Here is a 15,649-nt window from a genome sequence, read left to right on the forward strand (position 1 = left end):
TGCCAGCTCAGGCAAATCCTCACATCTGTAAATATAAACAGCCTCATGCCAAGCCTCACTTGACTTTCTGTAACATAACAGAAACGTGGGCAACTCCAGCAAGACTGCCCAAAGGTGACCCTGCAACTCAGGGCCACGCTCAAACAAGCTTGATGGTAACAGACAGTTGAGTTCAGGTATTTACCCTCCAATACCAAAAAGCACACCCCAGCAGCCCAGGCAACACCCAGAACAGGGTGGAACCACACCAGCAGTAGGCTGTGTTCAGATGAGGTCATGCACACTGCTCTAGACTTGGCTTTGCTTTTATTTCATGAAAGCCAAGGTGGTTTGAGCAGAAAATAAAGCTGAGGCTGTGGTTCGCCCGATGATAAGCATGCTGTCCCTCTGACTGCCCCATCCCGTCACCTCCTGTTGTCCACGTTTCTTCCATCTCAAACAAGATACAAGCTTCTTGTCTTCCTCCTACCTTTGCCCCACACCCCTTTTTCTCCTACCTCTCTGTCCATTTCTCACCATCTTCTGTAGTTCACATACTTCAGTTGATTCACTGCAGTCTGGTATTTTTTAACATCAGGAGTTTTAATGAGGTCTTCCCACATATAATCAGTTATTAGGTACAATTACTTCTTTATGAGTAGAATTACCATTCATTCCATCAAGTCTATTAAATTCTTCAAGAAAATGAAGTTGCATAATATTTGTGTTGGAAGTGCTTCCCCTGATGTCTCTGCTCCAAGTTTTCTCCAGTGCACAAATCCTGTCTTTGATAACCCTGATCCATGATCTTCTCCTCCCACTCCACTTAAATACTTAGAAAGTCACCATATGTGAGGCAGCTTTCTGCATTGCCAGTCTGAAAACATCTGTAGAAAGTTCTACCTTACGGTTGCTGGAGACTGTTTCCTAGAGTCAAGTCATAAGAAACAGGAGCTCTATAGAAAATGCCATTCCCCTTCTGAGTTGGTAACCCCCCAACCAACAGGGAATAGTGATCAGCGGAGTGTTGGGCTCAGATAGTCACAAAAGGCAAAGATCACACTGGTAGGCTACGAGGGACTAAGAGGGACCAGAGAGCAGCTCGTTCATGGGCAGCAGCAGTGAGTTGGCACCATGTGACCACTGTCATAGATGAATGACAATCCAACATTGCCAGATTTTTTCAACCTACAAAAGAAACCTTCCATCTGGATTTGTGTGTGAAATTGCTCTGTTTTTGAAAGCTGCCAATCAAATCTGAAAATAGATTTAAACATGATGTAGGCCAAATAAAACACATCTGCAAGCAGGACCCACACCACAAAACATGAGTTGGAATCCACTTCTCTCAAATCTTCTTTTCTATAATCTGGAGGTACGGTGGTTCTTACGACAATGATGAGCTTTGTTTGGAACCCAAACAAAGCTTTATTACTATTGCCCTACACTCTGGCCTGCAGGAGTGGGTAAGTATCTTGCTGAGAGCATGTATTTTCATTTTATCTGGATGTTTTCTTTTTAAAAGCATTTCAATGACACTATCTCCCCGCCAAAAGGCTGTCTGCAAAAATACAAGTTAGATGACTCTAAGTTATTTAAGTAGTAAGCCAACATCATTAGCATATGCTTATGTGTGGCCTTTGGAAATTTATTTAGCCTCCCTCAGTCTCAGTTTCCTCATCTGAAGCAGTATAGAAAGTATCTTCTTTGGTTGAATTTAATAACTACCACCCCTTTCCAGGTGAAGGTGTTGCCAGAATTACTGACTTGCTTTCAAAGAATAGGAAAAGAGTGGTGAAAGGGGAAATTGTAATTTTACAGTGGAGAAACTTGACTGATACTACCTGAACCAAAAGATAAAGGTGAGCACCACCAACGGAGTCATGTGGCCATCACAGATCTCCTGAAATGACAGCCTTGACAAGTAAGGACTTTGGGGTATGAGGAGGGTGCCCAGGAGGTGAGCCGGTAGGTGGATACAATTCAAAGGACTGGTGGGTGGTACAGCTGGATGGTCCATCTTCACACACACAATGATGTTGAAAAGAGAAGAATAATATATGAAAGTAGTAATGCAGAGTGAGTGTGGTTCCCATCCCACAGATCCTCAAGACCTCAAGAGGGTGGTGCATGTGATATTTAACAAGAAAAAGGTCTCCATTCAGGAGGGCTACAGGGAAGCAGAGGCCAGCCAAGTCTCCATTAGGACAGGAGAGGAAGGGAAACTTCCACTCAGAGGAAAGTTCCATATGAGAATATATGGAAGTTTGCTGACCATGGGGAAGAGTTCAGAGGGTACAGAGAAGAAAAGGCAGGATTCAGGAAGACCGGAATAAACTATGATGTGGGGCATGGTAGGATTAATCACAAAGCTCATTGGTTCAAGCCTTGCCTCTAGAAATCAAGTTCTGTGACCTAGGAGGTGGCTTCTTCACTCTGTAGTGATGCTCCATAGCATGTGAACAGGGGTTTCTCCCAGCAGGTACTGTCTGGAAAGCAGCAATGCTCAAGTCTGGCTGAGCACCAGAACCTCTGGGAGCTTTCAAAGTTCCTGATGTCCACACCACATCCAGGCCAATGAAATCGGGATCTCTCAGGAGGGACTCAGACATCAGTATTATCAAAAGTTCCACAGGTGATTCTCACATCCAGACAGGTTTGAGGATGTAAATACCATTCCCAAAGACTATGGGGTGTGTCCAGATATCCAGGTTTTTAAAGTTTCTGAGATGGTGGCTATTACTGCTATTGTTACACTTACTAAATTCCCTGGCACCGTCATAGTGGGAAGGAAGAAAGGGACTTTTTGTTCAAGTCATAGAAACGAACAGTGTTATTTTGGAACCAGAAGAAAGAGTTCCTGGCATTCTGTCTAATATGAAGTATAAAAAAGACTGATCACTTATGTGAAAGAGACAGAATTGACACAATATACTTTAATAGCCATCCAATCTTTTAATATCTATTTAAAGAGCATAATGTAAAGCCTCATAACCCAGGGAAGATTCTTGACCACAGCCATTCAGATAAGTTAAGCAGCTTCTCTGATGCTTATTACCCATTCACCTGACCACTTAGAACAATATTTTAAAACTTCCCAGGCTATTTTTTAGGAGCAAGGAGGTGACTCTGAGATAATAATAAAGCTAACATTCATTGAGCACCTACCACATACACTGTGCAAATATCACTTTTGGTTTCCTGTAATCATCATAACAATTCTATGACAGGGGTAGTATTATACCCATTTTACAAATGAGAATCCTAAGGCTGAAGAGGCTGTTTAACTGGCTCAATATTAAACAGCTATAATCGAAAGGGTGTGGGTTGAAATTAAAAAGCAATATTTGCTTGCCTACGTTCATTGCAACACCATTCAGAGTCAACTGAAGTACCCACTGATGGATGGGTGAACAACGAAAATGGTTCACATACACATGGAACACTGCTCAGTCTTAAAAAGGATGGAAATTCGCCATTTGCAACAACATGGTTGAAACTGGAGGATATTACGCCAAGTGAAATAAGCCAGGCACAGAAAGATAAATACCGTATGATCTTGTTGAACTTGTAGAAGTAGAAAGTGGAACAATGGTTTTACCAGGGCTGGGGAGGGCAGGGAAAGGGAATGGGGAGATGCTGATTCAAGGGTACAATGTTTCCCTTAGACAGGAGGAATAAGAGTTATGAGCTATTGCACAGCAGAGTGACTACGGGGGAAAAAATGTAGACTTCAAAAAAATTGAAATGAATTTCAGTTTGACCCTCATACCATACATAAAAATAACTCCAAATGAATCATAAATATAAATGTAAAAGCCAAACCCATAATAAACTTTTAGAGACAAATACAGACAAAAAAATCATGACTGTCTCATAGGAGGCAGACATAACTTAGGACAATAGAAGTACAAGGCACGTAAGAAAAATAAGAATAACTAGAACCATAATAAAATTTAAAATGTCTGCTCTTCAAAATACATGAAGAGGTATTCAAAATAATGAAAAGGTAAACCACAGGCTGGGGATGTAGATAAGTAGTAAAGCACTTGCCCAGCAAGTAGAAGGCCCTGGGTTCAATCCCCAGTACCACCAACAGAAAATAAAAAATAGATAAGCCACAAACTGAGTGGTTTGTTGTATGCACACTATGCAAAGAACTTTTATAACCTAAAAAGAAAATTTTAAAATGGACTAAAGATTTGAAAAACCTGTCACAAAATAAGACTTATGAACAATCAAAATCACATGAAGAGAGGCTTAACATTATTAGTCATCCGGAAATAGAAATTTAAACTACGTTGAGATACCAACATCTATCAGTTAGAATGACATAAAACACTGCCAAACACTGACCAGGATGCAGAGCAACTGGAGTCCACACGTTGTTGGAAGAATGTAAAATGGTACCATCAGGGAAACAGTCTGGCAGTTTCTTAGCAAGTTAAATGTGCCCTCTCCCTTTGATCCAGCGATTCCATTCCTTGGTATCTACCCAAGAGAGAGATGCACATAGACACATGTCCACATAGAGACCGGTACATGAATGTTCATAGCATCTTTATTCATCCAAGCTAAAAAACAGAGGCTACTCAAGTTCCCACCAACAGGTAAAATAAATAGTGTTATTTCCATATAATAGAATGTTGCTCTGCAATAAAAATGAGTGAATTGTTAATACACACAAAAACATGGATGAATCACAGAAAGCACTGTACAACCTGAAAATAAAGCAGACACAAGAGAGTACATAATGTATGGTTCTATTTATATGAAACTCTAGGAAAGACAAGACTAATCTATAATCATGAAAAACAGATCCACAATTTCTGGAGCTGGATGGGGCTGGGGATACTGACTTGCCAAGGGGCAAAAGGGTATTCTGGGAGGTGAGTGCGGGGGATGATTCTGGCAGAGGTTACTTTGGCATATGCATTTGTCAAAACTTACCAAACTATACATTTATATATAAGCATGTGTATACTTACTAAAGGTCCAGAAGGAAGTATAAAACAGTCGTATTTCAAATAAATATTCAAAATATTTAACTATTAAAAAACCCAAGCACTGACCCATCAGAACAAGTGGAGAGTGTGAACAATTGATTACAGCCAACCCAGGAGAGCAAGCTGAGTGTTAATCAAGAAACCGGAAGTTCCAACGTGTGGTGGGATTAATGATGACCTTTTTTTTTTTTCTTTTTGCTTATCTATATTTATTTTCTAATTTTCTGTAACAATCAGGTACTTTAAAATAAGAAAAAAAATCTATTTGTAATTATAAAAAAGAAGAATGGTACCCTGTTGATGCCACATTTCCTACTGTTATAAAATTCTAATGGATCACAAAACCCTAATGGAACTTTTAAATAATAGATATGAGAAATGGTATACTAAAACGGCATTGAATTAGAAGTTCAAAATGGATAATGCAATAAAAATATTTTCCACCTATTACAAAGAAAATGGTGAGATATATTTTAAGTTATGACAATTTTAATATTTTAAAATGCTCTCCCTTTGCTTCTATCCCATCCAGATCTCCACATAATTGATCATGTTTAAGGGAGCAATAGTATCTTTTCTTCAAATGGTCCCGCATCTGAAATGCCATCCCACTCAAAATTCATTTTGGAGTATTTTCCTGGGGTTCTCTTGTCCCAGGTCATCTTCAGAATCTTTCTGTGCAAATCAGGAAACCAAATGATAATTATCAACTCTGGGTAAATTTTTATAGCAGAATTACAGCCATGACAGGGAGAATTGCTGCCATCTTTTCCTAGCACAACTACCACGGTCTCTGTGGCTTATCACAACAACAAACCTTTGCTCTGAGCAATTTTTCAGAGGTAAGCACAATAAAAACCTGGCTATAAGAGCAGTCGCTGAGAAGCAATGATCAGCAAATAATGACCAGGGAGTCCCCTTTATCATGCCCCTCTCTATTAACAGGGAAACCATACCAGTTCCCCACCAGCCCAATTGGGAGTCAATAGATGGTTTAGCAACAGGACTTCTTTCTGAAACTCAGAAAACCCTAGGGTAAAATCATGCTACTGTATGATCCCCTAATGTTGCTCTACAATGCAGCTGAAATTTGTGATTTTAAAAGCACCTCAGCCCACTGCGAGTTCACAGTTATCTTTAATGATTTGCAAATCTCAGTGTTTTTAACAGCTCTTTTTTGTCCATGGAAACACCTGCACCTAAACAGTTATTGCTTAGAACACCCCGGGCAATTGGGAGGTGGCATAAATGAGAGGCAGTGACAGTACCCCCCCCTTCCCAGCCTCAACTCACTGCTCCTCCCTTTGAACATAAGCAAACCGCATCTACTCGAGCTCCCCATCAGCTCTCAGAACCCTCTTCCATCCTAGCTCCTGGGACCTCTGCCACAGCAAAGGCAGACCACCCTGCTCCATTACATGCAGGAAAAAAACAAGATGGTGGCAGAGGCCACCAGGGTCTTTCCCTCTGCTGACTGGAGAAAGATTGAAAGCTCTGACTTCTGAAGGTGAAAGGAGCCAGATACAGTGGTTCAGACCTGTAATCCCAGTTACTGGGAAGGCTGAGACAGGAGGATTGCAAATTAGAGGCCAGCAACTTAGTGAGATCATGTACTGGGGGAAAAAAATTGAAGCTCAAAGAGCACTTTGTCCCCAGACCATACTATAAGAAATATAGAGAATTTTTCATAAGGCACTTGATGTGCCATTTCTGGAAGATATTCAATTATAAATTATATTACAAAATCCAGCTTCATCTAGACATTTTGGTGTTCTCAACCCTATAATGAAGATTAGACTCACTTTTATAGTTGATACATTGTATATAACAACCTTTCATCTCTAATTTCAAAACATTAGGCCTCTCTCACTAAAAAATAAAAATAAATAACAAAAAGGATTAGGCACCTCTCATGTAATGATAACCATGGCAGATGTTCATTGAGCCATCACTGTGTGCCTGATATTGTTCTACGCTTACATACGTTAACTCATTCAATCTTCAACCCTTTGTTACAATGAGCCAGGCTCTGAATCCAGAAGCAGTCTTCAGAGTCTTCACCATACTGAGATAAAGTCAAGAACCCCAGATTCTACTCCCCGAGAGAAGTGAACCCCTCATGAAGCCACCCAAGAACTCAGAATGAAGTTCGCTTATGGATCTACTTTAGAACATCTCTGGAATGATGGGGAAATCTTCAGTGTTGTTTCTTCTGTCTAAACAGAACGTAGCTGGCTCGGGGAATATATCATCATTTTTCTTTTCAAAAATGGAAATGGCACCACTGTGATTTTTTTAGATTCAAGCGCTCTTGGTAAATTCTCTAGGGGACCTTCACATACTTCCTATAGTGCCCAATCACTGATAGCACACCTCACCATAGGGTCACCATGTACAATGGAGGTTGCTCTCTATCTGCAGAGTTCCTTCACTGGGCCCATTTGGGAGAAGCAGCAGAGGATGATACTACCTGACCCTTACCACCCTCATTTCTAACATTCACCACCTGCAGATTTTGTCCAATTGCTGCCACCAAGCTGCAAGAACCTGCTTTGTCGGCAGAGAACCAGAGGGTCCCTCCAGAGCAGTCCTTGATCAATGATTGACAGCATGGGGATATAAATACCTCAACTCCCTTAACCCTGATGGGGAGAACGCTGGGATGTTATGACATGGTCTCTAGAGCTCCCTGCAAGATGGAGCCAAAGTCGTCTATCATGGAACTGAACCTGAGATCACATCCTTGTTTGACTTCCTTCCCTTGCCTGTCTCATTTCTCCACTCTCTTCCTGGTTTTCCTGGGATGACTTCATAAAATATTACCTTCAGGACCATCAACATCTTTGGTCTGCTTCTGGAGACTCCCACTTGACAGAGGACACTGGCCATAGGATATCCAGAGGATCCAACTTCCCTGTATAGTCTGAACAAACATCTTGGGTCATTAACACTATTGTTTTCAAGGGGGGAATCTTGGTCCCTGTGTGCAAATGGAATGTTCTACAGATCCACTGACACTGTTCTCGTTCCTCCTGAGTGACTTACTACTCAACAATTTTAAAAATTACAGAGATCAAGCTATTGTGAGAGAGGTGGCTGGTGTGTCCTCACACAATGTGAAAAGGTGAACTGGTGCCCAAATAAATGTGGCTTTGACAAAAAGTAAACACAGTGGGTTCAATGGGTTAAAATGTTGTCTGGCAGCTTGAGAGCCAAACGGATCCCAGTGCTGAACAGCTCCATCCTCAAGCAGGAGGCCTAGAAAGGAGAATCCCAGATGCCAGCCCCGCCCCTTCATTTCAGTCTTGGTTCCTCTGAATCAAATCCTTATGTTAAACATTTCTCAAGGTAGTTTTAAACTCTAATTACATTCTCTACCAAAGCAAAGATCAGAATCTCTATAAAGGTTCTTTTTTATTTTTTATGCTTGTTTATTGGCATGTCTCTTTGGAATAGATTTTCCTACCTCAGGCCTGAAAAGAAACTCCACATAGATATCCTTCTCAAAACATTTTTAAGTTCTTGAGAGTCTGCTCTTCTTTTTCACATCGTGCAATGACTCGTTGATGAAGAATAATTAAAAATATGTTCTTAGTAATGAGAAGGAGATGCACTGCATCTCAAAAATATTTTAAAATATAAAACCTTCAAGGGTACAGATATCTATAATAAAGAAATGAAGATCCAAAGCTTCATTGATACAGAGTATCTAAAACTGGTACATTTCAAATCAACTGATGTGGTTGCAACAAAAAGGTCTGCTTTGTGTAATATGGCAGCCTGATTGAATAGAAAAATGATCTGCCAATATCCACGGTCCAAGTGAAACATCTTCACTCTTCCATGACTATGATAGTTCCACATTCCTTTCCATCCTGGAATCTGGTCACCTGATTTCCCTAAATAAGTCTGATCCAAGGAATATAAAAGAGATTCTGCCAAAATGTTCCAGAGCAAATTTCATGAGCTGTTTAACCTGACCCAGCCAGCAGCTTCCAGTTAAGAATTTGCTCTGGATGTCTTGTTGAGGGGAAATCCACCCCCGGTAAAGCGAGGCCCTGTGGGTTTGGCCACTGAGATGATGTTGTCCATGGGTATCCTGTTCTTGTTTCTGTAAGAGAGGAGGCGAGAGTTAACTTCCTTAACATCTATTTCCTCTTCTAAGTTTGATATTCTAGTAAGTTCCAAGGGTTAGTTTGTCACCAGAAACAATGTTGATTAAAGTTTCTAGTTTTAGATGAGGTGGTTGTGTAAATCTAATTAGGTGTTTGCTGATAACAGAATCAGAGAACGACAATTAAATGTGAAATGTGCTCTCTAATGTTGATCTAAATATGAACAGAGGACCTCATTATCGCTCTAACACTGGGAATTCAGTGGCTTTCTGACTTGTAATCATCTTTCTGTTTTAAAAAACATTTGTTTAGTCCCAAAGATCAGTCAGAAGAATCTTTCTCTTGACTCAATTATAATGACAGATTCATCATTTATTCACTGGTACATTCCAAAGTTCTGGTGAAACTTATAAATGAGGTATCTTCATCAAAATTGGACATTTATAAAATAAAAATTTTCCCTTAACTCCAGACAAGCAACAGTTATTACTCGAAACAGCTTAAGATCCAACAGAAGTTGGGGAAGATAAATAAGTATTTTTTTTAGAACAGATCAAAGGAATCATACCCCAAAATCTACAATGTGTTTTCCATATGGATCTCCTTTGAACACACACACACACACACACACACACACACCTGAAGAGTTAGCTTAGATTTATACAAGTTCCCTATTGTGTCACTAAGGGTCTTACAGAAAACACCAATGGAATCCATTTTAAACAAAAATTAAGCAAATTAAACTACGACTAAAACCAAAATCAATTAGCTCAGACAACTATGATGATTTACCCTAGGGGAATGAATTCTGCCTTTTGGAAAAGAATCCTACTGGTACTGCAAACTCTAGACCAGCCGGGGGGCCTGGGGTGTGGGAGTCAGGAGCAGGAGGGGTGTGAGTGTGGACCAGCAAGTGATAAAAAGGGTGTCTGGGGAAAATGAGAGAAGGAGGAAAGGTAAAAATGATATGAGTTGCTATTTTATAAAGGGCATGTGTGGGGAGAACATCCACAGGGAGGAGTCTAGATTATTCCATTTGGAAAGATCCTGGAGAGGATTGGGTAATCAACCCAGCTGTCTCTTAGCAGAACTGATTTCATTATTGTGAAAAACCATCCTCCACAAATAGGACAAAAGCTTTATCCTTGAGTGGATCCAGCAAAGAGGGCTCCTCCATATACTTTGGCAACTTGTCTGGCTTGTGATTGGTCTTAACGCGGGCAGCGCCTGCTCCCCCTTCCCCAGCACTCTCTTGCCTTAAATAACCTAAATTTTCCTTTCGGAAGGAACTTAGGCTTAATGCTTCTGGCTTGGTCTAAGCTGACTAATGGGAATACTGTCTCCTTTGCATTATCTTTTTAATGTATTTATAGACCATTATAATGACTCCCTGCAGCCTTCTTCCCTCCAGTCTAAACCTTCTCAGCACTTTCGTTCTTGCCTCTGCATATTTTTCTTCAGCACCTTAATTTTTTTTTGCTGTGCTCCTAGGAACTCGTCTGTCTACCGGTGGATGGATCCCCCAACCAGATAGATCTACCAGTGGAACCCTAAGCAGGTCAGAGTGGCTACAAGTGGTGAGCATTTAAACACAAGAAGAGGACTGTGCAGGAAAAGACTCCAGAGCAGCGTCCCTCAGTAGGTCTTTCTGCAGTAATGGAAAAGCCCTGTATCTAGCCCCTGGGCACATGTGGCTACTGAGCATTTGACTTTTGGCTACAGCAACTAGGGAACCAAATTTGTAATCTGACTTAAGTGTGATTTATTTAAATTTAAATAACCATCAATGGCATAGGGCTGGGGCAGCAGTCCTAGTGGATGGGCCATTGAGTAGGGCGGAGCCAGCAGAGAGGTCACTCAACATGCTGTGTCCAGCAAACAACGGGGTGGTCAGTAAGGTCAAAGAAGATGAAGCCAAATCCCAGAGCAAAGGCAGGGAACTGAACTAGCTCTAGGAAGATAAATTACCATTTGGCCAAGCCAGCCATTGAGAACTGTGTCCTTTAGACCACTAGTCTTCAGCTAAGGTTTGTAAACCCTTGAAGATGAGTGAGAATGATCTGGTAGAAGGAAAGTATTGGAGATTCTACTTATACTTTTATCTTTAAAATTAAAAAAAAAAAACTACACCTTATCAAGTTGCAAAATGATGATAAGATCTGCAAGTAATTTGTAAATTAAAATATATCAGAGGTAAATTTAAAACTATTCTAAAAAAGTTTTATTTAAAAATTATATATATGAATGAGGGAAACTGAAAGTTCAAGAATCTTTTACTGATCAGTGAGAACAATGAAAAAGCTTCAAGACCACTCAGCTAGTCACCAGCCTCACGTGGGAACTGGCCATGTTGACATTTTATATGCAGTGCCTCCACGTCCTCAGAGAAGCCTATAGTGTTGCTACTACACTATTAGTTTAATTCACATCATGAATCTCGGTGATTCTCAAACTCCGTGTACATGAAAATCATCTGCTGGGCTTGTTAAATCATACATTTCTGAGGCCCAACCAGAGCCTGCTGGATCCAAATATCTGGAAACGGAGCCTGGGAACTTGTATATTTTCTAAAACGTCACTTGAGATTCTGATTTCTACAGTGGCTAGCCCACCCATTAAGACAGACATATCTGAATTACTGCAGTATTTTACTCTACCAAGAAGTTGGCATCTGCATGAGGAATGGGGGAATATTCTGATTTATAAGAAGGGCAGATTTTTACTGGCAAATGAATTTGCATCCAGTTACTTTATATGCAGTTTGCCACTAACAGATCATGGGCAGATGAACTCGAACCATATTTCACCATGTCCCTGAAACATCCATATGGATGAAATACCAAATATGACTTTCAACCCATCATATGAGTCATACAGAATTAAATGGCAATGTCATGCATTCAAAACAAGTTTCAAACCTGTTGATTCATACACATGCCCCAGCCTACACCCCTCACCCTGGAAACAAGCAAATGATAATAACAAAGAGAGGGAAGGTTTACTTCTGAACCCCAAAATGTTAACCTCACGTTTGCATTGTCATCTGCTAGGAAAAGACAAACTCACGTCAGCCCCACCACAGATACTGAAGTAAGTCAGTAGACAGAAGATCTTTCAGAGACAGTTGATCTAAAATGTAGAAACTGTTAGAATCACAGTGGTACAGCTGTGTTATTTAAAAGAACGGCTTTATTAAGCTCTGCTCCCTTGGCAAAATTTAATTGTAAATATGTTTAATTGTAAATATGTTTAATTGTAAATATGTTTAATTGTAAATATGTTTAATTGTAAATATGTTTAATTGTAAATATGTTTAATTATGGTTTTAATTGTAAATATGTTTCAGCCTGTACAAGGCTGATTTTGAACCTCATTTGCAAACATAGTCATGGTTGGTTATCTCCATACTGTGATAGAGTGTGGGGGCCATCATAGTATGCTTCCCTGTGCCATGTTGGATCCATAGGTGAGCAGATATTAGTGGATCCCTTTTAGGGTCCTAAGTAGGGCCCTCAGGATTGGATGAGACACCGATCTTGCTCTGATCCAAACTCAGTGTCCTGTGTCCCAGTGTCCTGTGGAATGTCATTTGTTCACCCTGCAACTTAGTTTATCCTAAAGAAAGCTGCAACTCTGTGAGTATTCACCAAATATTTTCTTATGAGCAGATAATCAGTACAACGAAATTAGAACATTTGACCAATTCTTACTTCTCCATGAGTTCTTTACGTTTCTGAGCCAGGTATTTCTTCTTTAAATTCATCAGTTCATTGCCAAGTTTCTCGATCTCATACTTATATTCTTGGCTCTGTGACTCATACATATTCAATTCTGAAGACAAAACCTAACGCGGCAAATAAAGCAGCATTAGCCAAAAGATCCCAAGTGAGACGACATCCTTTTCTGAAAATCCTTTTTAATTTACCTCAGTGGAGCTAAAGCACAAAACAATGCCCAGGTTTAACAGGTAATCTGCATGCTTCCCAGCATGAGTCCGTGACTGCGTCAACACCTGGCTGAGGGCTGAAGGCTCAAGGCTCATAATCCAGTAACAAACTTAAATGAGATGTCATTCCCCTGATTAAAAAGGAGAACTCTCCAGAAACATTCAAACTGGCTAAGATGGATGGTATGTGTTTCAAGGAATACTGTGATTGGACACAGAAAAACTCCCAGACACATAGTCTAAAACTACTTTTAAAGCCTTTAAAAAAAAAAAAAAACCTCAAGAAAAATATCACTTGGGAATGTGATTCATTAGAAGATTATGTTAAGAATTCTTTTTTTTTTTTTTTTTAATTTGGGGGATTGAACCCAGGGGTGCTTAACCACTGAGCAACTTCCCCAGCCCTTTTTATATTTTATTCAGAGACAGGGTCTCCCTGAGTTGCTTGGGGCTTCACTAAGTTGCTGATCCTCTCACTCATGATCCTCCTGCCTCAGTCTCCCAAGCTTCTGGGATTATAGGCGTGTGCCACCGCGCCCAGCAAGAATTATTCTGAAATCATCCTGCCACCACCAACTAGGCATTTAATTTATGTGTTTGGCAAGGTCATTCTGCCAAATGCCTGTGACCTCTTTCCTGTGTACTTCAGGGCTATTGATAGTTCCCCCTTCATTGTAGCACTGGGACCCTTACCTCTAAGAAACAGAGCCATTACGTGTGCACAGGAGAGCCCAGCGTGAGACAGGCTGTGATAAGAAGCCACCGCTATGTGCAATAAATGTTGCTGGTCTCATGCTGGACAAGAGTAGGAACTGATTCATCCAGACTGGACAGAAAGCATGCCGGAGCTAGGTGTGCTTCCCACCAAACCAAGCCAGGAAAGGCAGCCTTTTGTTCTAAGGCGCATGCAAGAGATGCCATTTATTTTTCCTCTTGCTCACTGTTTTAAAGATCTGCATAAAAGGGAGAGATTCACCTTTTGGGTGTTCATCTGCTTCCCAACTCTTTTCTTCTTTGTTTCTGTGAAAATGATTCTGACTTCACTCTCATGAGCTCAAGAATGTGGTTTTCATGTTGGAAGAAAACCTGTCTCAATAGTTAAACGTCTAGAAACAAAGATCCTATTTCTAAACAATGATTGAGGAATTTCCTTGGAGTCCAGATAATGGTGTTGAGCTGTCCAGACATCTGGGGTACCACCTCCTTGAGAATATTTCATTCTGAGCAAAAACATGATTTCCTGAGATAAAGGGTTAAAATAACTGAAGGTCCGCGTGAGAGCCATCCAGAGCTAAGTGAGGATAAGACATGCACTTTTCTAATCTACATTCATCCTGAGAAAACAAGAAAATAATTTTCTATTTTTTTTGAAATATTCAATTGTTTCAAGGAACAAAAATATTCAAAAACATACGCCTCATGCAAAAAACTCAAATTATGTCTCAGAATATTCACATGAAATGAACATTCAGAGTAATCTGGAAATCAATGTTCTAATTAGACTTCTGTTTCTTCTGCCCTTTATACTAAAAGGACGTTATTATACAAAGCCCTACTTTTGAAAGGCTAGTGCTCTATCAGTAGGGCGGCATCTATTTTATCCCAGGTACAGAAACAATGACGATTACCCTCACTGGGGAGGTAAGTACCAGAAGGTCAGTGGGTGGTGCTGCATCGTGTGACTGTGTGGGTGCAAAACTTCCCTGGCACACCAAGAACATGGAATACTTCTTTAGGGGGTAAAGCTCAAAACATCCTATGAGCACAGATGATTTTTGAGAAAACTTACAGAAGGCATGTAGAATAGTAAAATAGCCTATCTCCCCATCTGCAGCTCTTCTGTCAGTCAGAAGGGAATTATGCTAACAAAATTCTTGCATGATTTTATTTCCCTTTCATGGATACTCATCTGACACAGGGTCATGAAGCAAGGGCGTGGGTGCTGGGGAGGAGCCTGCGCTTTGAGTTCATTTCCGCTGGAACAGCAGAAACCTGCTTTGGCATGGGGTTCAGCTTCGGTTGTTAAAGGTCTGCACTGGTCCTTTCCTCCATTCAAGTTCTCTAAATCATCTTGCAATCATACACATAAACCCTGTCTCCCCAAATTTCCATTGCCATGACTTTCATCTTCTCTTCCCCCGACTCTTCACTCACATGCTTATCTACTTCTGGAAATGGAGAATCGTGGAGTTCAATGAGCTCCAAGAAAGCAGATCTGGTTAGAGCGTGGCATATGGGAGACCAGCTCACTGTGCCACTGCAGTGGACAGGTCCAGGTGTGTCCCTTAAATGTAGACACCCTCTGACCAGCCAAGATCAGAGTCTGCCACTTACTTTAAGCTGCTTGGTCTTCTCCCGCAAGGTGTGCCGGTAGATCTGGAGTTGTTCCGCAGCTTCAGGGCCCGGCTGCCGGGCCAGGATGTGCTTCAGTTCCACGTACAGCTTCTCCTTTTCCTGGTGGAGAGCATAAGCCCAGAGCGGGGATAAACAGTCATGCCAAACAGGGAAAGCAACTTTCCCAGGCCCTGGGGATGCTTCGGGGCCTAACTACATTCAGCATGAGTCAAACCAACCCATATCCAGGGCCCAGGATATGCTCAGTA

At 40.8% G+C, this 15,649-nt stretch overlaps 1 protein-coding gene across 1 annotated transcript in view; it reads right to left on the reverse strand.

Moving 5' to 3' along the window:
- Nucleotides 1-4,524: 4,524 nt before the first annotated feature.
- CFAP58 (cilia and flagella associated protein 58) overlaps nucleotides 4,525-15,649 on the reverse strand; it is a 92,883-nt gene continuing 81,758 nt past the window's right edge. Inside the window, exons 16-18 of the mRNA XM_079137807.1 lie at nucleotides 15,381-15,500; nucleotides 12,811-12,944; nucleotides 4,525-9,096 (exon numbers count right to left, since the gene is read on the reverse strand). Coding sequence (XP_078993933.1) covers nucleotides 8,985-9,096; nucleotides 12,811-12,944; nucleotides 15,381-15,500 — 366 coding nt within the window. The 3' untranslated portion in view covers nucleotides 4,525-8,984. The remainder of the gene's footprint in view (nucleotides 9,097-12,810; nucleotides 12,945-15,380; nucleotides 15,501-15,649) is intronic.

The sequence above is a fragment of the Sciurus vulgaris genome (genome assembly GCF_902686455.1).
Source record: "Sciurus vulgaris genome assembly, chromosome: 4".
Lineage (NCBI taxonomy): Eukaryota > Metazoa > Chordata > Mammalia > Rodentia > Sciuridae > Sciurus > Sciurus vulgaris.